This window comes from Crinia signifera, chromosome 19, assembly GCF_055691185.1.
Source record: "Crinia signifera chromosome 19, ASM5569118v1, whole genome shotgun sequence".
NCBI lineage: Eukaryota > Metazoa > Chordata > Amphibia > Anura > Myobatrachidae > Crinia > Crinia signifera.
Genome location: NC_139226.1, coordinates 28208333 through 28233485, shown reverse-complemented (window position 1 = coordinate 28233485; position 25153 = coordinate 28208333). Strand labels below are relative to the sequence as shown.

Below are 25153 nucleotides of genomic sequence, written 5' to 3'. Positions count from 1 at the left end.
TATTTTATCTTAGGAATGTACTACAAGATCTATATTAGGAAAAAATATGAATCTGTCTGAATTGGTTTCCATAATGCTATACAAAATAATTTCCTTCCTGCTCTAGTGAGACGTCAAAGCATGCCCAAGTGTTTGTTTTTTATTGGCAATGTTTACCATTTTTGGTATAATTCGTATAGACAAATTTGCACGAATGCCACAATTTTCTACATTGGTTTTTGATATGAAAGACCTTCTGGGATACTCAATCTGCGCTGCTATTTCCACCAGCAGTACTTACTACACTCTCCTATTCAATACTGCCGTTAGACAGCATTGAAGGCAGTCAGATCCAAAATTTAACGTCATATCGGTTTTGCCGGAAAGACAGATTGTCAAATTCTCAGCCATTTTTCAACAAACTGCGGCCATTTGCACCAATCCATGGACTTTCTGACACCCACAACATTGAATTCTGACTGTCGGATAAGATGGAAACAGCCTGGGATTGTGGACGTTCCGTATTGAATACCCGCTTAAGTCTTCTGCATCACACAAACTCAGAAAACTTACAATCAGTCCCATAAGCTTTAGTTTGGCGGATGTATTCTTCAATTTAACCAATAACGTAAAGGGGAACACTTTGTTCTACTCTCCCACTAACATAACTTCCAGTATTATGATATTTTTGTACCACAAGTGATATTACTTATTATAAATGTACTTAAAAGTTCTGGGCAAAAGCTTTTATTTTATTTAAAGCCTTGGAAACAAAAAGGACATCTTAAAAAGCATCACCAGTAACAAGTCACAGGTCAAACTCTTTAAAGTACAAAAAAAAACCCACAAGACCAAGATTTCAGGAGCAGGATATTAGTTTATTTTTGTAAAATTCACTTAATGTTGTTGTTGTAGTTGTTGCTTCTTGTTAGCGGCTGCAACCTGTAAAGATAAAAAAAGCACATAAGGAAAAAACCACAGAAGCAACAACACAAAACAAACCAGAATACTGAACACCAGGCCTGATTCAGAGATGTACCTAAAAAGTTTTTTATGGGTCTGCCGAGGAGGCCTCCTGCGTGCTCGTTGTACTCACCCTTAACTTCAGCATAAATTACATAATGGGTGGGAGGCGCAGCTGTGAGCAGGGTAGGTGGCAGCAGGCTGCGCAGCGTGACCTCTGACCACGTAACACTAAGCAGAGCTGCACATCAGCATCAGAGCTATGGCTGGGAAGTCTAATCCCAAATTCCCGTACATCTCTGAACCAGGAACACAAACATTTGCACAATTTCTGTCTCCGTCTGCATCACAGCTACTGGACTGAGAACAAATCTGTTATTGTTGTAGGCATGCGAATAATCACATTCCAGTGTCCCATAGTAAAAGTTTTAATTTTGCCAAGACACGAATATGTCTAGCATTTGTATGGAATACCGGAATATTTCAAGGCCACAACAAGGCCACAACAATAACATAACAAATAACAGGTTACTGGAGAAGCCTACCTGTCCAGCAATTCTGTCCAAGTCTCTCTGTCCCTGGGGAGTCAGTCTGCGACCACTGTAACAAGACGAGAACAATACTACATGTAATAAGGCAGCATTACAACTAGAGGCTTGGGTCTAGAAACGGACCATAGTTCCTGATTAACTCCTGTACACTGTACTTAGGGAGTCACTGAAGAGCTTTGGGAGTTTTGAATAACTACAGTAATCTATGAAAAACAGGGTTCGACAAGCCACCAGATCCCATGAGTGGTGCGGCCTACCGAAGAGTGTCTAGGGAGGCCAGACATAGCTGACAATAGTGTGACACAAGCCAAGGTCTCCATAACTGCCAAATCCTGCCATGGTATAGTGATACTGGGATTCCAGTAGGTGTCCCTAGGGAAAGGTTCGGCTGAAACCACGGCCCAATGCTTAATCAACGGTAACATGAGAGGTTCTCTGTAGGCGTTAAACATTTAATCCATCTGTTTGTCAGTCTGCTGTAGGCGTACAGCCCCATACTCACCCATTGGGGTCTTTCTCCACCATTTTCAGGTTCTCCAGAGCCTGTAGTACCCTCCGTGCTACGCTCTTAGACCCACAGCTGAAGTGACTTGGCATGACACCATTACGCTGGCGCCCACCATAGATCTTTGTCATGGACCCGACGCCAGCACCACCACGGAGGTACAAGTGACGAACTGTGGAGGCTGAAAGACAAAATCATCTATGAAATAACGAATCCGCTGAGTACATTACAACCAACCCCCTTTACCAATGATGACTTCTAATGTTTGCCATTTAATGCCCATTATGTTCATTACAGGACCCAGGAATAATCGGTATCCAGCATTACATAATACCATGAGGAAATGTCTATTTACCAGGATATAATAATAATAATAATAATAATAATAATAAAAAAAAAAAAAAGTGTAACAAACAAACAGCCGTTTTGCCACATCCACTGGTTCTAGGGACTATATTTCTTTATAGACCATATGCAATGATACTGAGTACATAAACAAACAAGTAACCATTTAAACCTGAAACGACACCGGTACAGAGGTGTACATACACTACAGTAGCGAACCCCAGCACTGCTGTAAGGTGTACACATCACTGCAGCCTGGCCTTGTAGTTACAAGAAGCATCGCTACCTCTGCCCTCCTTCCCATGTAGGATTGTGTAGCAGAAGTTTCGCTCTCCTATGTGTGCTCCCAACTAAATTGCCGGCGGCCACTTATCTGCTGTATTACCAGCAGATGAGTGACAGGGTGTAGTCCACCCACTGGGAAATAAATCAAAAGCTCACCAAAGGTGAAAGTTGCTCAGTGTGTATTCACTGAGTGATTTTCAGCCCAGCGATTTTCCCCATCACAGTTGTACATACACACTGGGCAAAACGGCCCAGTGTGTATGTACCTTTATTCAGTGTCTCCTTATAGCTCAGGTTTAGCATGACTGAGCCCAAATGTCAAAATTAATAGAGGTATCAATGAAACACACTGAGCACAGGGAGAAACAATTAAAATAAGACCATTTGGAGGGTAGGGAACAATGATTTGATATCACAAGAATTTGTTGTGAGATCTCCATTCCAGATCAAACCTAATAATCACCTGGAAAACACCAAGGTGTGAAGTGGTTTTCCTGCAAATTGAGAATCAGCAGAAAAAAACCACTTCTCACCTTGGTGTTTTCCAGGTGATTATTAGGTTTGATCTGGAATGGAGATCTCACAACAAATTATTGTGATATCAAATAATTGTTCCCTACCCTCCAATATTATACACAGTACAGATTTAAATTAAACCCATTGTTAGCTCTTAACTTTAGGGAGCAAAGAGGAGTTTATTGACAATGTAAGAATTAGGGCTTACCAGCACTGGAGCAAAGAGGAGTTTATTGACAATGTAAGAATGAGGGCTTACCAGCGCGGGTGTAGAACCAGTTCTCATCATATGGAGCCAATTCCTTGTGTTTGGCGAGTTTAACTGTATCCACCCATTCAGGTACCTTCAGTTTACCAGACCTGCAGTAACAGACACCATGATTAGTACAGCACAAACAGGTAATATTCACAACAGATTAAATAGACTAAAGGGACCAGTAGATCATTTTCAATCGTTATAAAGTCAAAATCCCATGTATGTACATACGGACTGAATAAATCATTAATGTGCCCCACCTGCCCTCAATGGCTCCCACCGCCATAATACACGAGGGTACGCGTAACGTGCCCAGAACAGAGTGTGGGAGAGAGATGGGCCGAGTGTAGCATCGGTCCCAGACTAATGCTGGCCACAAATCAGACCAACTTTCATCCAACCATCCAACTAGTTGGTTGGATGGAATAAAAATCTGGTACTGGATGGGAGCAAATGACAAAGAGCAATTTGCTCACAAACCCAGGAAAATGGACAAAAACCTTCAGTGAAATCATTTAAATCAAACAGATACAACTACATTACTTTGTCTGAGCGACAGGTTTTGTCCGTTTCCAGATTTTCGGAGCAAATTACTGAATTACAAATTCCATTTGCTCCTATCCAGTACCAGATTTTTATTCCATCCAACCAACTAGTTGGATGAAAGTTGGTCTGATGTGTGGTCAGCATAAGTAAGATACATTTAACTGTGCAAGTATATATTAGCCTTATTATCCAACAAAAAGGGCCGCAGTGTACACCGGACAGTTCGGCTTAGGCGCGTCACTCGGGGTGGGATGGAAGTAGCACTTTGTGCAGACGCTGCCTCCTCCTTAGTGTGAACAGGACCCAGGTATAACCCATCATTTAACCCGGGACAGATTGGTGGACCTGGGATTTGTCAAAAGGCCCTTTAACACAGTGACCCAGCAACATCCCGGGTCAGACCTGGGTTAATTGTGCAGTGTGAAAGGCATATTCGATGTACTACACCTTCCAAAGGAGTAACACTGCCCATAGCCGATCCTTGTTGGAAACTATGAAGTACATTATCTACTAGAATGTGTTAGAATCTTCGAGACACCTCCTTCTAAGTACTTAGAACAGATGAGGGCTGTGCACGGCTACCACAAGCCAATATTACACAGTAGGCAGAACTCACTTCTTGAGGAAGGCAGACAGGGCTCTGACGAACTCCTGCTGGTTGACGTCTTTCACTGTCACTCCAGGCATCTAAAGAGAGAACAGGTAATAACTTAAGTCACAATACCAGTAACGTGAAATAAACATCCCCCCCCCCCCCCCTCCCCCCCGATTAGTACATTGGATCTGGCAAAGGCCAGAGGGCTCCTTTAGCCCACCTCAGACTACCACGCTCCTCCTATCATGTGAAATAATGCAGGTAGCCCAGGCAGGGAAATGGCATGTGCACCCAGCTGCCAATGTGTATGTTGGCATCAGAATATACCATAACTAGTTACTATGTTAAAATGACACGAAATACAGAAGTGGCGCAAAACAGTAATGATGCATAGTAAGCGATACTAGACTAGTATAGCACACTATAACAGTCCAGAGGAAGAGCATTATGCAAACTCTGCCTCTTGCCATAGTACCCCAACAACTTCCACTGTCAAGCACCCCCTCATATGTACTGGTAAAGTCCAGTAATTCCCTCCACAGACCCTATTTACCAACAGGAAGCCAGGCTGCCTAGCCCCTACACAGCACAGTCCCAAATAGGCTTACAGCAAGCCCATCATGCTGCTGAGGTCGAGATGTACTAAGAATTGAAAAGTGATAAAGTGGAGTGATCAGAACCAACCTGTCAATTTTGAAACACAGCCTGTGACATGCCAGTTAGCAGCTGATTGGCTGGTGGTTTATCACTTTTCAAGTTTAGTACATCTGGTTCAGTCACGTCTCCAACCAAGCACCACACGCTGCCAAACCCCTTGTACAAGCACCCTGCCACTTCCTACTCTAGCATAGTCCCAGCCAGGGACCTAGCCTAACCCCCATGCTGCCCAAGCACACGTAGCCAGAATCCCATGCCCCCCTCCCAGCGACATGTGCATAGCCAGGGCCTCAGTACTATGGCCGCACTTTATACGCCAGGCGCAGCCGTGGACCGGTCTACAGCAGACACCACGCGGCTCACACGATCACGGACATCCGGGTGTCAGAGTGAGGAGAGCCCGGCCCTAAATCGCCGGGTGAACTACTACCACCAGGTATGTGCTACCTGCACAGTCCCCGGCAGGAAACGCCGTGCTCCAAGCGCCTGCTAGGCCGCACTCACCTTCTCGCTGTAACGCCGGGAAGGAAAAAGGGACAAACGGGGTTTCCCTGGCGCTGAAGAAGGGGAGAAAGGCTAAGCCACGCCTACTAGTAACTTCTAGACAGCGGGTTGGTCGACGTGTTCCGTACAAAGGATGTGACTAGGCGGGTCAGGACTCGCTGCTGCACCGGATAGGCCTCGCTGTCGGATTGGCTGCGGTTTCCGTACAAGGGGTGTGGCTATGCGTGTCAGGCCTCGCTGCTGGAGCGGATGATGATAGGCCATATTTTCCCATCCTTTTTTTCTGTGGACGGTGGAGGTGGATTGGTGGATTCATTGTTTTAGCGTGTTCCGTACAAGTGGAGTTATTGGACCGCAGGTTCTGGACTGGTTGTTTTTCCCGATTTAACCGATCAATAGCCGGCATTTGTTTACACTATGGAGATATGTGTATGTCCACGTTCTGCGTTCTTGTAGCATGCTGGGACTTGTAGTACAACTACCGGTTGTACAGATGCCTTTTGCTCCTGAAATGAGTTGCATTATAGATAAAGTGGATGGTTGTGCTCCCCTCAGTGCAACAGGAGCCTTTCACCTATTGCTAAATATTTATATACAATGTCATTCATATTATGTAGGAAATCATAAGGACAGCATAGTGGTAAGCATTGCTGTCACATGCTTGAAATCACGAGCTATTCGCTAAGCAGTGGTCATTCACTGATTAGGGAACGGCCTAATCCAGCCTTAGGGGTTATTCTGGTGGATTTGCAGCAGGGTTGCGTTCACACGGGCACCAATGTTTTTGTACTGCGCTTGTGCATACGCAGACTGTTCGCTGGGTACACACACCCGCGAGGGTCGGCGGTACGCGTCCTCCGACCTTTTCATACTTCCACTATCCACATCGGCGTGGTTGATTTTATATAGTGTGGCGAGCCACAGAGCCCAAAGCGTGGCGAGCGCAGCGCATTACTTCACAGGTATTACGCGTCCCCTCGCGGGGCTCGCAACACTTCGGGCACGGTGGCTCGCTGCGCTCGCCACACTATAGAAAATAACTCCACGCCGACGTGGATAGTGGGGGTAGGAAAAGGTCAGAGGATGCGTACTGCCGCCCCTCGCGGGCTCACTGCGCTTGCCACGCTTCGGGTTGGCGTTCACCGTGGGGTGGCGTTAACGATGGGGGGGCATTTCACATGTAAAATACCCATAAGGGTGGGTATACAATGAAAAATCGGGTCCATTGGCCCATTTAACATTGTTCCCTATGTAAAATCGCGTCCATCGGTCGCATCGCATGCCTTAACTTAAGGCATGCGATGGACACGATTTTTTATGTAATTTTTAAATAGCCCTGAAATCGCGTTGGTCGCGTCCATCGCATACCTTAAGTTAAGGTATGCGATCACCTACGATGGGCGCCGTGCTAGGAAACAAGTACCGCATATTGTTTAACCTGCTGCCATCAGGCAGACGCTACAGGGCTTATGTCCACCAGAAGCCTAAAAAGTTTCTTTCCTCAAGCAGTTCACCTGTTGACATGAACTCCTCACTGTCTAGTCGCGCTATAACCCTTTGCACATAATCTAACACGGTGTCCCCTCGGAATAACTTTCTATATAACTGTACATGTTCCCCCACCTGTGTATATTGTTTATACTGTATGCTGTTTACTTGTTACCCACCTGGCTGCTGCACAGCAAACTGAAAACAAATTCCTAGTATACGCAAGTATACCTGGCCAATAAAGCGGATTCTGATATGGGACCGCCTAGTGTTTCATGGGTTCTCATGCTAGTGAGACCATGACGTGGGGGGGTGGGAAGCTGACATCACCGGCCCACCCATTTCCTTCCCAGTGTGCACACATTTGTAAGTGACTTCAGAGTCACTTTTAAATGCGTGCGCCTTCGCCATCATTCCAATCAACTAGAATATCCCCCTTAATCCTTCTGGATCTCTCTGCAGAATTTAATACTGTGGAGCATGTTATTGTAATTAAATGCTTGACACATATTTATCACCAGCAGGTCACAGAGTTTCTCCTTGAGTATATTGATCTTCAACAGTGCCACTTCCATGTCCCTCAGAGTCAGGGTTGCCTACCCTATCGGGTCCCCCTCCCGGCTCCCCGGAAAGAAGGGAAACCCTCCTGCGACCCCCCCCCCCCCCCGCCGTGAATCGTGCCGTTTTAGCCCTGCCCACAGCTGTGTAATGCCTTAAAAACTGCATTGCACGGTGATGGGCGTGGCTAAAACGACACCCCCCCCCCCCCCTGAGCTGGCTGCCCTCTCCCGGAAAGGGCAGCCAGAAAGTAGGTAAGTATGCTCAGGGTTGTATGCTATTACAGTATACATGCTACCACTGGGTGACATAATCAGATACCATGGCTTGGTCCACCACTGCTATGCAGATGATGCACAACTGTACTTGTCCTTTGCTCCGGGTGCTGAGAACCCAATAATAACCCTAAATAACTGCATAACTGTGCTCCAGGAGAGGATGATGCCAGTTGGCTGATACTGAACCCTGATAAAACAGAGGTTCTTATGATAGGTCACAGGACAAGACTGCAGCACATCGAGCCAACAGGACTTCCATTTGGGGATTCATAATAACAAAACACTGAATATGTGTGTATTGTTGTCCTGAATGGTGGCTTGTAGTAGTATTTAATGCTGCGGCAAGTGAGACACTGTTAGCCGTTGAACACTCGCTGTGCACTCGCCATAGCATTTCCCCCTCACCATGCCTCACGCTCACTGTGTTCAATGAGTTTACATCTCGCCGCCCCTCACAGCGAGAGTAGACCAATACAGCGTACCAGGACGCGGACTGCCTTCGCTTCCTGCACGTTATAAAAGGGGCTGTGTTCATGGGTCAAAATAATGTGAAAGGGTCAAAATAATCATGGGTAAAATAATGTGAGAAAAAAAATGCATTGTGGGAAAAAATTACCCCCCAAAAATAAAAAAATATATTAATGTGGCTCTTAAAAAAATAAAGCAAAATATAGATCATTAAAATAAAAAAAAAATGCTTGCAGACATAAAAAAAAATACATTTTATTTATATGACTGTAAGCTGAGTTAACCCCAAACGAATGACGATCGGAAGTCGGCGAGGCATACCACAAATAACATTGAGCAGCGTTCGCCGTAGCAGCAGTGAATAGGGTGACAGGTCTGCTATTTTCCCCGTAGAGAACAGCGGCGCCATCAACACCAGCAAGCAAGGTGCATTGAACACTGCTATTAATCATATGGTCCCTATAGATTGTAAGCTTGCAGCAGGGCCCTCTTACCTCCAAGTCTGTCTGTTACTCAGTTTGTTTTATCACTGTCTACAATTGTAAAGCGCAACGGAATCTGTTGCGATATATGAGATACTGTAAATAAATAAGGTGACAGACACAATCAAGACTTTCTTAATTTCATCTAAGAAACATAGTAGCTGTGTACGTGCACCGATTTGATGCTGCGAATGTGAGAATCCAGCAGTGGGCATCTCTAAGTATAAGATGGTGTCTGAGCCATTAGAATGTTCTTGTAATTACACAGCCAGAAAAAATCACTTCTTTGAATGCATTTGCGTGCAACTCTGAAACAGGCCCATGGTTACCATTGCAAAGTGTCGACTACCTCACATTGGCCCCAGGGCCGGATTATAATGGGGGCACAGGGGGCCAGTACCCCTGGCCCCCCCCCCCCTATATGGGCCCCTGTGGTTGGCATGTATTTTTTTTTTTTTTGCTAAACGTTTTGTGTATGGGAGTGGGGTAGTGCTGCAGCTTCGCCTATCTGCCAAGGTGACAATGATTAATGGTGCTGAGCATCAGGACCCAAGGCACACTGACTGCACAAGTGTGCAGTGCATTACTGGGAGTTGACTAAGTCCCATAAGACTTTGCACAAGAGGTCAGAGGCTGAGAGGCTTGTGCTGAGCTCTGCTTGGTGGAGCTCATCATATGCTTCTCATGCCCATGAAGGATAGAAGCAGCAGCTGCCTTGTCATGGGAGGGGTTTTAATCAGAGGCAGCGCTGAGCCTGTCAGGGCTCGTACAGATGTGGTATTATATATGTGTGTATGTCAGCTGCCTGCCCCCAGCACCTGCGTCACAGGGTGATTTCCATGGGAACGCCCATGGGCGAATCCCCCCATCTGTAGTCTTGGGTGCATGCACCCGGCAAACACTCTGTTTGCTGTGGCCGCACACACCTGGCTCATGCACATGAGCACAACCAAAACATTGGTCGTGTGTGCGGAGAACCGAAACAACCAGAATAACCCCCAGATACTAACTAAACGAAGTCATCACTTATTCACCCTGAAAATACCTGGGCACACCTATGTTTTTTGTGGCCTAATTGCTCTATTTGTAAATTCTATAATTAGCGACCCGTGCCGAATTAGGCCCTTTATGTGTATCTATTCCCATGTTCCCCGCTTCCTGCGAACCATAGTATATTAATGTTTTATTACGGCATTCATGTGAGACCTGGATTTATCCTGTATGTTTTGTGCAGTAACACAGTACATTGATACCAGACTGTATGGAGGTTTATTGTAGGTATAACATGTCACACTGCTGTCCCTGTATAAGAAGCGACAATGATCAGCACCTGTGTATATAGCATACAGCAACAGGCATTATATACACTATGCTATAGAACAGGGCTGGGCAACACCGGCCCTCCAGATGTTAATGAACTACACATCCCAGGATGCTTTGCATTAGTTTTGCTATGTTGCCATGCTGAAACTGATGCAAGGCATGCTGGGATGTGTACAGTAGTTCATCAACATCTGGAGGGCCGGTTTTGCCCAGCCCTGCTATAGAAGCTTAGCTTAGAGACACAGCACCATAAATACCCTTCCTATAGGCCAATCTAGCATTAAATATACATTGTAGAAAATATATAGATGAGGAATATATTACATAACGGTGCGACTGATATTTATTCACTGAAATACTTATAAGTAGAGCTACATACTTTGATCCTGTCTTAAATGTTGCATTATTAATATGAAAATAAAAAATGGGCAATTACACAACGTGGAGCTGAATCACAGTTGGACCTTATTGCCCTTTTCACCATGAACTCCAAATTACTGGGTGAAGCAGTTCTACCTGGTAATTTGTCCATTGTGAAAGGGTAACCCAGGTCTTAAAACCCGGATCACCGACTCTGCTCTTTACCAGCGTTGGCGACCTGAGTTTTAAGATCCTTTCACATTCAGCAAATTACCGGGTTGACATTTTTAACCCAGCAATTTGCTGCTCAGTGTGAAAAAGGGTCAGACTGCACCCGGTAAAATTACCCTGCACCCAAAATGCCGGGTAATTGCCAGGTCGCATGTCTGAAAGGGGAATAAGTCTGCTCCCCGGGAAGGACCTTGTTTGTGTTGGTGCGATGGGTGCAGGATCTGTAGCCAAGCATGCACAATTATTGGTGAAGGGTACAAGTTGTTAGGTCGACAGTCAAAAGATCGACACATCAAAAAGGTCGACATGGTCAAAAGGTTCACACAAAAAATGGTCAATGAGTTTTTCACCTTTTTTGGTGTCTATGTCGACATGGACACTGTATAAGTGTACCGCGTCCCCTCGCATGGCTCACTGCACTCGCCATGCTTCAGGCACGGTGCCTCGCTGCACTCAGCACACTATTCCCCCTCTATGCCCACTGGGATGGTAAAGTAGAAACATGGTTTAAAAAAAAAATCAGAAACTAATGTTGACCTTTTTTCATGCCAACCTTTTGCTTTGTGTCGACCTAATTCATGTCAACCTTTTTTGTGTGTCGGCTTTTTGACTGTCAACCAATAGTGGTCGACTTTTTTACTGTCAACCAAATGGCTGCATCCTGTGGAGGAATGGGCATAGCTGGGTGATAATGGGGTACCTAGGCCGGTATGGGTGACGGTGACTCCACAAACATGAAGATGGGAGCGCTACTCTGCCCGAACATGAATACAGCCACCTATTGTGCTAAATTTACATGAATGGAATGCAAGTTGCAAGTTCTGCAAATGAGAGACTGCAGTGTACAGGACAGGGTTGTGTGATCTATGTACATGCAAAACAAGGCAGGGAATTAGTCTATTGGGTCATAAAGGAGGCAAGCTGGCTGATAGGCCGATATACACAGAAACCACAGGTATAATACATCTGCAATGCCCATTTCTGATGCATGTTCTCCCACGTGCCACAAATTCTCCCAACTCTGGCATGAATAGCGCTCACGGCTTTTCCAACTCGGCGGCAAGTGCCCTCATGGTGCCTACATCCTCGTAGGTGGCTTGCAGGCCGCGAGAAATGTCCTCATACAATGAACAGTCCTCCAGGTTCAGACCCTGTGAGACAGATATAAGAACACATCACACATTGCTGCAGGGATCCATTCTCCAAGATAAGGCCTGTTATGCCCAGTTCAGGGCTGCTGAGATTTATTATTAACAATAATAATGTTATTTATAAATCGCTCTTTCTCCAACACAACTCAATATGCTTTACAGATATCAGAAAACCTAGAGAGCACAGAGTAAGGAATGCAGGATTGGTGCAGGTATTTTGGGTAGCAGGTTCCACAGGTTGTGTATTCCACCTTCACAAGGTACCCGGTGAGGCAGCCATCTTGGGCTTGCTTCATGGAATAACCCAGGGTGGAATAATCTATCCCAGAAAAGATGAAACAAAATAGGGTGATTGCAGCGTCCTAACAGTCAGAGTAGGGTCCCAGCAAAACCTTCACGTCCATGTATTCAACATATCCACTGGCTCAAAGCACAGTTACTCCTCCCTTTTAATCAGAGGCCCCTACAGAAATCCATGCCATGGTAATCCGTACCTGCTTCACCCCTCTCTGTGCCCCTATCTTCTTTATGCCCTCTTTAGTGATAGCAAATCCTTCTCCCCCACTTGACCCAAACGTGTCATCAGGCTGAAAAGTGACTTTTCTGCAGTGAGTGGATTATGAAGTAGAAATATTTGCAACATCTCACACTTCTAAAAACTCTTCCCTTCCTAAATTTACCCCTTGCAATCAAATCTGTAGGTCTTAACTGACATGAGCGAGTGCAGTACCTCCTCCCAGCCTGCAGGTGTCATCCTAAGCTTTTTTTAGTGACACCTCTCATGGACAGCAAAACCATAATTTGTCACGTTCCAGATCTGCCTTCCTAGCAAGTACTTACCTCATAAATATTCTCCCCTTCTGTCTCCTTCAGTGACAGTGAATTGATATTTTCCAATCGTTTCTGAGGATGAAATATGCAAGATAATAAGTGAACAATGCAACATACACTGGTATATTGCATACTTACCTACCCTCCCGGAATGGCCGGGAGAGTCCTGAAAATCAGGTCCCCCTCCCAGCCCCCTAGAAGGGTGATCAAGACTCCTGCATTTAGCGAGCTCCCCTCCCCCACACATCAGCCCCCGCACCCCTTCCCTCTGCCAGTCAAATTCCGGCATTCGCGGCATTTACTGTAATGGAGGTGGGGCTTAATTATGACAAGCCCGGCCCTAGGAAAAGCTGCACAGAGTGTCCTCTCCGGGCTTCTCCCAGAGAGGAGACAATTTTAAAGTATGGTATATTGTTCACCTCTAATCATACCAGCCTAGGCAGGTGCATAATTAAGGAGCAAAACAGCAAGGAACTGAGTAAAACTATGCTGCACTGCAGGTGTGGCAGATGTAACATGTGCATGGAGAGTCACATTTGGTGGGGAATCTCAAATTAAATCTAAATCGCAGTGTAAAAATAAAGCTCAAGTGTTTCTGGGCTACATGCAAAAGCAGTCAGTACTTACCCAGCGCAGAAAAAATATAACCCACCAAAATCTAAAAATCTTACTGCATGTGTTTTATCTGCCCCACCTGCGGTGCAACATGGTTTTTACCAGTTTCTTGCTTTTTTTTGCTTTACCTACAGCCCTGAATCAGGCTCCTAGATGCCAGAATGACACAAAGCGGCAACCTTAGTGAATTGTAGAGGGGCTGGTGCAGCGTTGTACATAGGTATGTTTGGAGGTAGATGGATCTTGCTGTATTTATCACTGCACATAATCTGCATTTGCAGCTATGAGCGCCTGCAGATGAATCACACTTTCACACAACTCGGTCAGCATAAGGGCATAACATGGGGTTCAAACATAAGCTGAGTGAGGACGAGTCATAGATGTGTAGGCAAAATTCTAGGCTATGCAATGTGTACGCAAACATCCCTCTAATTTCTGTAGATCGCTTGCACCAGTTATGGACCCCATCTGACAGGGCATGCTGGCAGTTACAGTTCTACACGTGTTGGCATGAGAATCCTAAATTGAGCATGACAGGGCTTTTTTGGGACCTGTAGTTCCCCACGAAAGGACAATATTAATAATTCTATTCACTTTTCTTTATTATCATCATACCTACAGTTCTGGGGTATAGAGAAGAATCCTAGCATTACTAGCACTAGGGTTGGTTGTACTCAGGATGGGGGGGAGCAAAAAAATGTGTGGGCCCCACTTCATCTGGGAAACTATTACTTGCAGTAGCTGGCATAGGGTTACTGATCATATGGTGTGGGGACCCCAATACTATCGGTCTCCCTACTAGTTCACTTATACTGCTTTCACATTGCAGAAATTGGTAATGACACGGTATTCTTAAATGGGACTTTAAAACGGGTCTGAGCCTTGAGACCTTTCACATTGCAGGTGAAAACTGTTTTAAAAATCATTTAATACCATTCAAACATTCAACCCGTTTAACCCCCAAGGGACACGTTTCAAGCCATTGAAATAGAGCTGTTCAAACTGCCAAAAAAACGGCTTTAAAACGTTTAGGACTCTGCTTTTTAACCGTGTTGAAATACCGGTTAACTTTAACCGGTAAATCAACTCTGGCACTTTCACACTGCAGCCTTAAACGTTTTAAAATGAAAAAAAAAACGGCAATATACCATTTTAAAAGTGCGATGTGAAAGGGGTATAATACTTGATAGTTAATCCTTGTGCTGCTCATTACTCAATTTTGTTCACTACCAGTCTTGGGTTGGTTAACAATTAATGGGAAGCCTTCATCATTTATTTTTATTGTGCATTTAGTCCCATTTTTAAGATATATATCATCCTTATATATATATATACAGCCTAGGAATCTATGCAGCGCTTGCAAATCAGAGCTCATTCATTCCAGGGGGTTTGTGGCACCATAATAACTTAAAAACCGATGGCTATTAACGGTGTTATTTTATAGTTAAAATTCAAAATTGATGCCCATTGGGTTTAAATTGAAAGCAAAAACTGAGTTTAGTAATTAAGTTTACGGCTCCAAATCTCAATCTACTATGGCACCATAAACATTGTCCTTTGATTTATCCATTGTCCTTTGATTTTCATAAATGTGCTGTATTGTGTCAGATGGTGCTAATCAGTCCCTGAATCCTTTTTAGTTACAAATCTTTTCTATAAATCACATAGTATTTTACTTTTAATGTCTAACTTAAACAAATGTAGTCATACTCTTTGTGGTATGTCACACAGTCTTTATTTCAGTAGTTGTTACAAGGATAGGTCACTCATGCAGAAACAAAGACAGGCTGCGGATAGATACGGAAATAGCTTGAATTAATTGGACCAGCGCACAGGACTTGGGAGAAAGGCATGCTGGGAAAAGCGTCATTGCTGCTAAAAGTTTCTTGAGCTGTTTCTAGATTTCTGCATGTGCCAGTTGGACTGCCAACAGCTCCACAGCGGTCAAGGAGGTGTAATCGTTGTTCCTGGCTCTGCCTGATGAAAAATTAGATTTCCAAACATGCCAGCGCCCTTGAGAGTGTTGATGCCGCTATAACACAGGAAACAGTTTGATTGGCTTTCTTATCCTCACAAAAATACTGGACAGGTCACAAAAATACTGGACAGGTCAAGTACACCTTTTTATCTTATCATAAAAAAAAATGCTTATAATGTAATTAATGCGATGACCGTAGATTATATATGCGCGACAGAAGTCACAACTTTTATTCTAGGACAATACGTCAGGCATCCCGGCAGCGTGCAGTAGGTATGAATGAGATTTAGCAGCGTATCAGAGCTGATTATGCCGCTGTTAGTGTTGGGAGCAAGTTAGATCTATGAACTTTTGATAAACGTGTGTTCTGTGACACAGAGGGCAGTATTCAATGTGAATACCGGCGAGGTGCAGCGAATCCTGTTTAGGATTCGCTGCACATTCGCCACGTTCTGGAGCCTCGCCGGCTCCGGTATTCAACGAGTCAGGGGCTCGCTGCCCCTGACCGGCGAATATGAGCTCCTGCGGCGAACGCCGCAGGGAGCCTGAGGACGGTGGCAGGCAGGGAGATGGAAGTCTCTCTGCCTGCCCCAGAGCGTATGTGGGGGGGAGGTGGGCTCCCCGGGTGCCAGGCAGCACAGGCTGCCCCCCGGGGGAACCAGCAGGGGACCAGGTATATTCACTACACCCGATCATGCATATGTAACGATCGGGTGCAGTGAATATATGAATATCTAATGAGTGGCTCGGCTCCGGCGCCCCCTGCTGGCTGCTGTGTAAAAAAAATATATATATTTTTTTAAATTAAATATATATTCATGTGCTTACAGCACATGAATAAAAATAGCATGCCCCTCCTCAGAATAAAATTCCTGATTTTTTTACACCAAATGTAAAAAACAAAACACTTTATTTTAAAAGTTCACATTCCACTTCACCATAAAAAGAAATCGATTGCTACTCGGTGAATCATGGCGAAAAAAAACCTGGAAATGTATTCGCCATCTGGTCATGAATAGGGTGATTTACCGTTTTAGTAAAAAATTCGCCTTACAGCACAAAATCGCCAAAAAAACCTGGCGAATCAGCCTCATTGAATACCGCCCAGACAGTTTTTGATGATGCGCCCATCTTAACTTTGATTGGAGCAGTTTGCTTTATTTTCCATGTGATCCCCTGTGTAGTTGGTAGTAGTGTACCTCCTCGCTTGTGCATTGCTCTACCCTGGCCAGCTTATGGGTGTGGGGAATCAGAGACTAAGAGGTCATGTACAACATCAAGTCATTTACAGGAGGACATAGGTACATGAAGTACCCCCAATGACCACTAGAGGCCCCAGTGATGGACCAAATTACTCCTTAACACAAAGTGGAAGCAAAATGATGTGTTTAAACTAGGGGTGGCCAACATTGCCATTGCCATCGATGGCAATAGTGCAACTGGCCATCGATAGTGCTAAACTATGCAATGGATGACCATTAATATTTTTACCTATCGATGGTCATCCATTGTGTTTGACTGATTGGCCTGTGGGCCAATCAAAACATGGGGGCGGGGCTTCGTGCATGTCTGGGGGCGGAGCTATGTTCTGTGCCCCGACACTTTGAAGAAGAAAAAAGCAAAACATAGTTTTGCTGTGCCAGTGATGGAGGAAAACCATCTGGTTCTCCACCATCAATGGTAAAAGTATTTGACATCGGCTATAAACCATGGAAGGTGGTGGAACTCAGTTCCACCCTGCCCCCCCCCCCCCCCCACACACACACACACTTTTACCCCTGGTTGTAATAAACATTTACATACCCTGTACAGTAGGAACGTTCCGGGTAGGATGGCGCAGAGTAGCAGTATGACGCCCTCAGCCGTGATTACTCTGTTCTTTGTCGCCTCCGCAATATTAAAGAAGAGGAAAGAAGGCGGTACTGAAATGTAGACGACAATGGTTCATGCTACATGGATCCAGTTCCATCATAGGTCCATTTGTGCATTAAGTTCTAGCAAATGTTTTAATAGCCAGTGAAGTTGTTTTGATTAAACATAACTAAAACACTTGGGACGTTTATTACCTCATTTAGATTGTGTTACATGCATCATTGGACAACATAAAGACATCATACGAAGGGGCAGATTTAACAATGAGAGATATCAATCATTATATAAATGGTGCTCCAGCCAATCAGCTCCTAACTTTCATGTGTTGAAAAAAATGACAGAAGCTGATTGGTTGGAGCGCCATCTATCATTTGGGTGCCCCACCCTGCACCTAGATATAGCACTCCATTATACAGAGAAGTCTTGATGATGGCTTGGGGGCTTAATCTTACATTTGCGCAAATATATGAATCTATAATCATGTAGTGTTTACCGTCGTCTAGCTAACAATTTAATTCAGTCAATAATATGACACTAACCAAATTAAGTTAAAACTATGTTCCTAATTCGTTCATGATCGCAGGGCAAATTTGTTCTCAGAATGGGCAAAATCATGCTGCACTGCAGATGGGGCAGATGTAATATGTGCAGAGAGAGTAAAGGTGCCCATACACTGCTGCGACGTCTCGCAGCAGTGTTCGGACACCCTGCAAGCCACCGGGACCCTCCCGGTGGCAGGGATGCATGCAATCTGTTTTGATGGATGCCTCCCTGCTTCCCGCCCGCCTCGCCGCCTGGAGGGAGGTCCCAGAACGGGTGGTCGGACGGCCAGACAGTCCGACCACCTGGTCGGGTCCGATGCGCACTGGACCACTCATCGGACCCAACTGCATGTCAGGGAGAGACGATTTGGTCCGATTTAACGGGCCGATTGGTCGCAATCGGACCAAATCACCTCAGTGTATGGGCACCTTTAGATTTGGGTGGGGTTTGTTCAAACTGAAATCTAAATTGCTGTGTAAAAAATAAAGCAGACAGAATTTACCCTGCACAGAAACAAAATAACTCCCCCAAATCTAATTCTCTGTTACATCTGCCCCACCTGCAGTGCAGCAGGGTTTTGTCCATCTGCAAAAATTGCAGCTTGGCTAACAGCCTGAGCGCACGGCCGCATATACGCACAACCAGCGCTCAGTTTAGACTCCGCCCTGCTCCAGTGAAATCTCACCTTGCAAATGTATGTGCCCAGGGCCGGTGTAAGCTGTTTCAGCACCCCAGGCGACACCCCCTGGCCCCCGCCCTGACCCGGTTCGGCCGTTTACCTGCTCCACGGCGGTGCGGGCGGGTGCGGCACTGGCCAGCTTCTCCTTACACCATCTTCTCCCCGCAGGATGGCAGTGGAAGCACTCTGCAGCTTCTCGCGCCTCTGACCCGGTTTGGAGAGAGATACAGGGGAACGCTCACCTGCTCCATGGCACGGCGGGGGGTCCCGCCTATCTGCTCCATGGCACTGGCCAGCTTCTCCCACCCTCCTCCCCGCAGCGTGGCAGTGGAAGCACTGGGCAGCTTCTCGCGCCTCTGACCCGGGTGCCTCTGACCCAGGGTGGGGGGGGGGGGGAAGGTTGGAGAGAGACACAGGGGAACGCTCACCTGGCTCCACGGAGGTGCAGGGGCCGCCGCTTCCATACGGCACTACAAAGTGCCGCCCTCCAGAGGCTGGCGCCCTAGGCAAATGCCTAGAGCTGCCTAGTGGTGGCGCCGGCCCTGTATGCGAATGGATGAATACGGCTGCACACCCGTTCGCACCCAAGCGAATATCTCCAAATCCTGTCGTAACAGGCTCATTATCAAATGATTTTTACACTGGTCACCACGGTAACACCATGTAGCCCAGGAATTACTTGCTATGAAAACAGGCACAGACTGCTACTGACATAACACACCCTCCCCTTACAGGCTACATATCATGCCTGCATTTTCCCGAACACTACCAGCGTTTCTTGCAGCACACCCTGAGTTTTTCTTGGCACTCCCAAAAACATAGTCTGTTCCTACTCCACACGCCCACTTCCTGTCAATCAGCCAGCCGACAGAACATGTTGCAGGAGATATGAATGATCCAATCTGCTCATAGCTGTCATGTCTTTGAAATATGACAGTCATGATCTCATTGGTCAATCACACATTGATAAATCGGCCCCTATGTGTACATTTTTAATCAGGGTTGCCTACCCTCCCGGTATGGCAGGGAGGGTCCCGAAAATCGGGTCACCCTCCCGGCCCCCCGGAAAGGTGGGCAATCCTCACGTATTCTGGGGGACACCGGGGTATCACGTATTCTGGGGGACACCGGGGACCCCCGCTCCTCCCCTGATTGCGTCTTTCTCCCCCCTGACCGCAGCGTTTAAATAACCTTATCTGTCGATCTCCTGAGAGGGGGCGGGGCTAAAGTGTCATAATAATGTAATTTAGCCTTGCCCCTTCAGCGGAGATCACCAAATTGGACCATTTTCCTTCATGGGGACGGGACTTAATGACGTCATGCTTAAGCCCCGCCCCCGAGCTCCTGCTGAAAGTCTCCTCTCCGGGCTTCTCCCAGAGAGGAGCTTTTAAAAGTCGTAAACACTGTTTTTAATAATACAGTGCTTTTTACCCATTCTTTGCCTTGACTTTGTAAAGCAATGATAAAATGTTAATACTGTATCTGTTTGGTTTATTTCACAACAGGAAGTCAGGAATGCAAGGAAAATTAATTCTTCGCAGTTCTAGATTTAAAATCTACACACACACACACACACACATATATAATCACCTTTCACTCTCAGGTAGGTTCCACAGGACTCATAGGTTTTGTTTTTTGCTGTCACTTTGCATATATACAGCCCTTTGTCACTTTCCTGTATATTGCGGAGTTTCAGCACTTTCATTTGTGCGTTGTCAGGTAAATCTTCCTTTACTGTGTGCAAGCATATTGTGTTATTGTTGTTGTTCCGCACCCTCTTGATCCGGACCCATTCAATAGTCACCGGTTCACCAGACACGTTCGTGAAGTTGCATGGAATAGAGGCGTCATTCCCAATGAATGTGGATATAGAGGTGGGTACCCACAGCATTTCCACATCAAGATGTGCAGTCACTGAGGGGAAAATGTAGCAATCAGATGTGTGATATTGTGCTCCTATACATCACAGAAAACTGCTCAACATCGGTCAGTCAGAATGGCAATTCATATAAAATAGCACACAAATAATACGTACATACAGGGTTCACCAGGTGAGACAGAGTGGAGGCAGTGGTGCAGCCGGGGGTGGGGGGTGCAGGGGAAGCGACCGCTGTGGAAATGCTAAAAACTGCATTTATCAAGGGTGAGTTGTTATGCTGCCCATACAATAGACCACAGATTCTCAAACTCGATCCTGAAGGTGCCCACAGACGCATCAATTATCGAATGCGTTTTGTACTTTTTAAGCACAAATTGCATCTTATGTACAATAATTGGATGGTGTTTATGTTCCCGGGAGCCCGATATTGTATGTCTAAAAAAGTACGTGCTGCACGTACTTTTTAGACTACATCTGAAATTTAACATTACAAACATGGGTTCATCACATGCATCCAAGTGCACATCTCATAGCAAGCTGGAAGAAAAATTGTATAGAACCATTGTACAGTCAAAAACGCATAGCACAGTACAATTGTAGCGTCTGTGGGCACCTTTAGGACCTACACAGGTTAAGTTTTCCAGATCACCTGGATTTTTTAAAATGTGACAGTTATTGATACACAGTGCACCTGCCAGGTGACCTGTAAAATATGAACCACTGCATTAGACCAACTTTCCCCAACCATTCCACTGTCCAACTTGTCTGTCCAAAGAAATCACTGCCCCACACACCTAACCATTACACAGGACAGTGCAGTAGAGATCATTGTCTGGTTACTCTTGTGGACCACGTATTACTATAAGGTCCAGTATACATTAAATAAAGGAACAATTGTCCTGTAATAAGGGGTCAGACCCTCGCCACTCAAGCTTAATACTGTAAGCATGACATCTACAAAGTGGGAGAATAAATTTGGGCCTAGGTGAATGCTGGATACATAAATACATATTTGGTATTTAGTGCATTATTCCTGAACCACAAGGTTTGCTGCATATACATCATAGCTTGCTCCGTTCTAATGTAAGTCCACAAGGGTTCTGTAATATATAACCCACAGTAGCGCACGCAGAAACCCCCCCAGGAGTCTAAGGATGCCAGCTGAAAGGATGAAAGCTGAGGGTCCCCTCTTTCCATGGGTACAAGAATTAAAAAAATCGGCCCTTGGGAACCGGAGATATCAGACTTCAAAGCAGTGGTCCCCATCCAAGCCTGTTAATTGCTTGTCCCAGTCAGATATTTCAGGTTCTGTCTGACTTCTTTCTGAGGGTATATTCTAAAAGCTGGGACTCTCCCCCTTTGATGGACCATAGTAGCTTGTCTCTACTCTGCTCAGAACCAGAGATATCAGCCTTCCAGCAGCTGGTTACTGCTCCAGCTCCACACACCTGGTATGTAGTTTTATATTCTCGTTGGCAGATTGCTCTGCCTCCTGAACTCTGATCACCTAGTCCCTAATACCATTTGGTAGGTGGGATTCTCTAGTTTTTAATTCCATTAAAATCTAAGAAATCAATTTCCGGAAAATGGAGATATCTGCAGTCAAGCAAGCTGTCCTCCCACCAGAAACTCCACTATACACCCCTCCTCTGCATATTAAACATCCTCTACCACCCTGGAAGTTATGTATCAGGACCCCTTTATTCAGCCCAATGCCCCCTTCTCCCACCCCATCTCCCACCATCTGTGCAGTAAAGGGGTAATTAGTGGAAATTACTGATCCAGGCCCTACATGCTGAGCGGTTGATATAATACCCCCTACCACCCGCGGGACATCAAAGTTTCCCCTACCGCTGGAGGATCGGTAGGGGCCCTAATACTTTGCTATGCCCAGGGGTCTACACTGCTGTTTATATATATATATATATATATATATATATATATATATATATTTTATTATTATTATTTTTATTAATATACATTTGGTACTGTATATCTATAATACTTTAACTGACCCGGCATATACTAGGTCACCTAAGTGTCCATCTCCTTGCTTTGCTCCGCCCCTCTGGAAACCCCCTGCGTTTGCCCCTGAACCCAGCAGCACTGCCACCTGCTTCATAAACCTGTCTAACCCTCCGCTCTAATGCCGGATCCCTCAGGCCGTTACCGCTCTCTAACCAGCAAATCAGTCTCCGGGGAATTGCCAGGAAACTACAGTTCCCTCATGATTTAAAGGGCTCTTGTGCTTGATAAATAGGTGCCTAAGTAGTATTGTACTGCCTAGATAACGGCTCCGTATGGAAAATATAAAAAAAACATACCGATGTAAATATAAAACATTCCAGGGGACACCTCTTTTAACCCTTTGAGTGCCGGCGTCACTCACATTTGTTATATAAATTCAAATAATAAAAAAGGTTATATTTCCTATATAAGGCAACCATTGCAGGTCATTATGATGAATAACAATGTTTGCTTGGCAATTTTCACACCTATTTGGACAAATTCACGTGGCACTCAAAGGGTTAAAGAACATTAGCTAATCTGCTGTACAGCTATGAATAAAACCGCATGACATGTGTTAATAGATTTGGAGAATTTTAAAAATCTACCATTTTGTACGTGGCGCGGGCAGGCGACCTTGCATGTTTCCAAGGTTCACGCGGTGATTTTCCTACTCAACATTTAGTCTCCCCGGAGATTTACTGTAGATGCATAAACACTAATCGCAGGTGTTTCCTCCTCTTATTTCTGCACCAAGAGGCTGATAGCAGTGGCTCTATCGTACGGTCTCTACCACTCCAATTACAGGGGTAGCCAGGAACTTACAATCCCACAGGCTTCCTTCATCTAGGTCAGCTGTGTTACAAATAGCAGCTAGGTGGAACCGGTTCCTTACTGTCCCTCCCATGGATGAGAAGAGAGATGGACACATTTTAGATAGAACCCAAAAAACTAAACAAAACCTAGAAGCCAGAGGGACAATGAAATGTGACAATAGACGATAAGTGGGTTCTTCAGGCAAGTCTAGGTCCCAACAGTCCTGCTCCCCAAACTGTCTACAGTAAATGATGCACAATCATATATGTGTAGACTCACCTGGGAGGACCATCAGGACTATCATGGCAGGTGCAGCCCACATTAAGGGTGGCATGTTGATTTGCAGCTTTTTCGATCCGCGATCCCACCCAGGACAAGTCACTGAAGTCTGGACCTTGGTACCTCTGCCAGGCTGAGGCTGACTGTTTGTGTGACTGGTTTGAGGGAGGGGGATGTGAGCAGGAGATCTGCTCTACTGCCTCAAAGAAAGTGTTATGCTTTGTGGAGGCCACACTTCCCCATTGTGATGGGCCAGGTATAGGTAGCATACATTCAAGCACAAAGACAAAGCACACCAAGTCAATAAAACAACCAATGCTTTATTTGAGTTGACGATGAGTAGCGCAACATATACGTAACATCCTCATGTGATGCTGCTCCTTAAAGTGTTTCGGCATCGGGCTTATTTTAACTGTTTCTTTAATCATCACATATAATAAGCGTTAGCAAACATACTCTACTTGCTTCACATCTGCATCTGCAGACATTAGGATGTTGTCACCCAAATTAACATGAAATTGTTAAGGGGCATACACACGGAGCGATTTTGTGATATTTTCTATGCAATCTGACTAAATTATTTAGAAAGTAAGCACAGATCTCTCCGTGTGTATGCTCCAAGAGATTAATTATCTCTTGCTAACTAAGTCAGTGCATGCAGTCAAAATCTAGTCAATTTGCCTAGCAAGTGACTGCAAATCTCTCTGTGTGTACAGAATGAGAGATACTGATGGCAATCTCTCATTCTGAACCACTACCCGGCCTTTTTTTGGCTAAGCAAAATTGGTTAGCAAAATCTCTTAGCACAAATCTCTGCATGTGTATGTGCTCACATTGTGAGATCTGGACACAGGGAAAACACCTACCCTAAATAGATTAGCAAATTTGCTTAGCACACATCTCTACTAAGTTAGAAAATTTGACCATCTAATTCTAGTAAGTATAATTTATATAGTGCACTTTCTCCAGCAGGACTCAAGGCGCTAATTCTATATATACCAACAGGCTAACTTCTTCTTAGCTCTACAGGGGGTGATAAATGATATTAGATGTCATGGAGGAAAAATGAGGGGTGTTCCTGGGTGGAGACTGGAGGTCTTAGTAATAGTATGCACACAAATGGTCTGTTCAGTGGACGTGTTATGGGAGTGTTGGGGGGGGGGGGTGTCAATACAAGCAATTGTGTTCCGAGACGCACAGCCACAATCTCCCACTTTGGGGACAGCGGCAGGCGGGGAGTAGGACTGGGGCGTTACACCTGTTAAACCATAACGCAGGCGGCCTAAGGTGATCTCAGCGAGGACAGAAACCCACTGTGCATAGGCGCCAAAACCGTGGGTGCTCCGGGGCACAAGCACCCATGGAAAAGGATGATCACCCACAAGCCAGGGCCGAAGCTCGCCCGCCGCTCGCCGCCAACCTGTGCCACTGAGCCGAGCCTGAAAGCAGTCAGAGGTGGGGTCCCGGCAGCGGTATGGGAAGTCAGTGGCGGGGTTCCTGTGGCAGATGGTAAGCAGTAGCAGTATTAATACCGCTACCAGTTCCTATCCGCCGCAGGGACCCCGGCGCTGACTGCCCATCTGCTGCTGGGATCCCGCTGCTTCCCCAGCGCT

At 45.5% G+C, this 25153-nt stretch overlaps 2 protein-coding genes across 3 annotated transcripts; both read right to left on the bottom strand.

Moving 5' to 3' along the window:
* Positions 1 to 836: 836 nt before the first annotated feature.
* Positions 837 to 5784, bottom strand: RPS19 (ribosomal protein S19). Its single transcript, XM_083162235.1, has 6 exons — positions 5703 to 5784; positions 4563 to 4633; positions 3404 to 3504; positions 1996 to 2179; positions 1488 to 1542; positions 837 to 921 (listed from the first exon to the last, which is right to left on the bottom strand). Exons 2-6 carry the CDS (start codon positions 4631 to 4633, stop codon positions 877 to 879), a joined length of 456 nt encoding a protein of 151 aa, XP_083018361.1. The 5' UTR covers positions 5703 to 5784; the 3' UTR covers positions 837 to 876.
* Positions 5785 to 10476: 4692 nt separating this feature from the next.
* Positions 10477 to 23730, bottom strand: CD79A (CD79a molecule). Of its 2 annotated transcripts, XM_083162233.1 has the most exons (5): positions 23541 to 23730; positions 20150 to 20473; positions 17269 to 17387; positions 12882 to 12944; positions 10477 to 12041 (listed from the first exon to the last, which is right to left on the bottom strand). In XM_083162233.1, the coding sequence occupies exons 1-5, from the start codon at positions 23593 to 23595 to the stop codon at positions 11928 to 11930; spliced, it is 675 nt and encodes a 224-aa protein (XP_083018359.1). In that variant the 5' UTR covers positions 23596 to 23730; the 3' UTR covers positions 10477 to 11927. The 2 variants fall into 2 exon arrangements, with proteins under 2 accessions (XP_083018359.1, XP_083018360.1); XM_083162234.1 differs by lacking the exons at positions 10477 to 12041; positions 12882 to 12944 and adding an exon at positions 15190 to 15519 and having other exon boundaries at positions 23541 to 23728.
* Between the last annotated feature and the right edge of the window lie 1423 nt (positions 23731 to 25153).

Coding starts and splice junctions, on each gene's coding strand:
- RPS19 (XM_083162235.1), bottom strand. CDS start 4,633: ATGCCTGGAGTGACAGTGAAAGACGTCAACCAGCAGGAGTTCGTCAGA. Junction 3,505..4,562: donor CTGTCTGCCTTCCTCAAGAA/GTGAGTTCTGCC, acceptor CTGTTACTGCAG/GTCTGGTAAACTGAAGGTAC. Junction 922..1,487: donor TGGACAGAATTGCTGGACAG/GTAGGCTTCTCC, acceptor TTATCTTTACAG/GTTGCAGCCGCTAACAAGAA.
- CD79A (XM_083162233.1), bottom strand. CDS start 23,595: ATGCCACCCTTAATGTGGGCTGCACCTGCCATGATAGTCCTGATGGTC. Junction 20,474..23,540: donor AGTCCTGATGGTCCTCCCAG/GTGAGTCTACAC, acceptor TTTTCCCCTCAG/TGACTGCACATCTTGATGTG. Junction 17,388..20,149: donor AACCTACCTGAGAGTGAAAG/GTGATTATATAT, acceptor TCTACATTTCAG/TACCGCCTTCTTTCCTCTTC.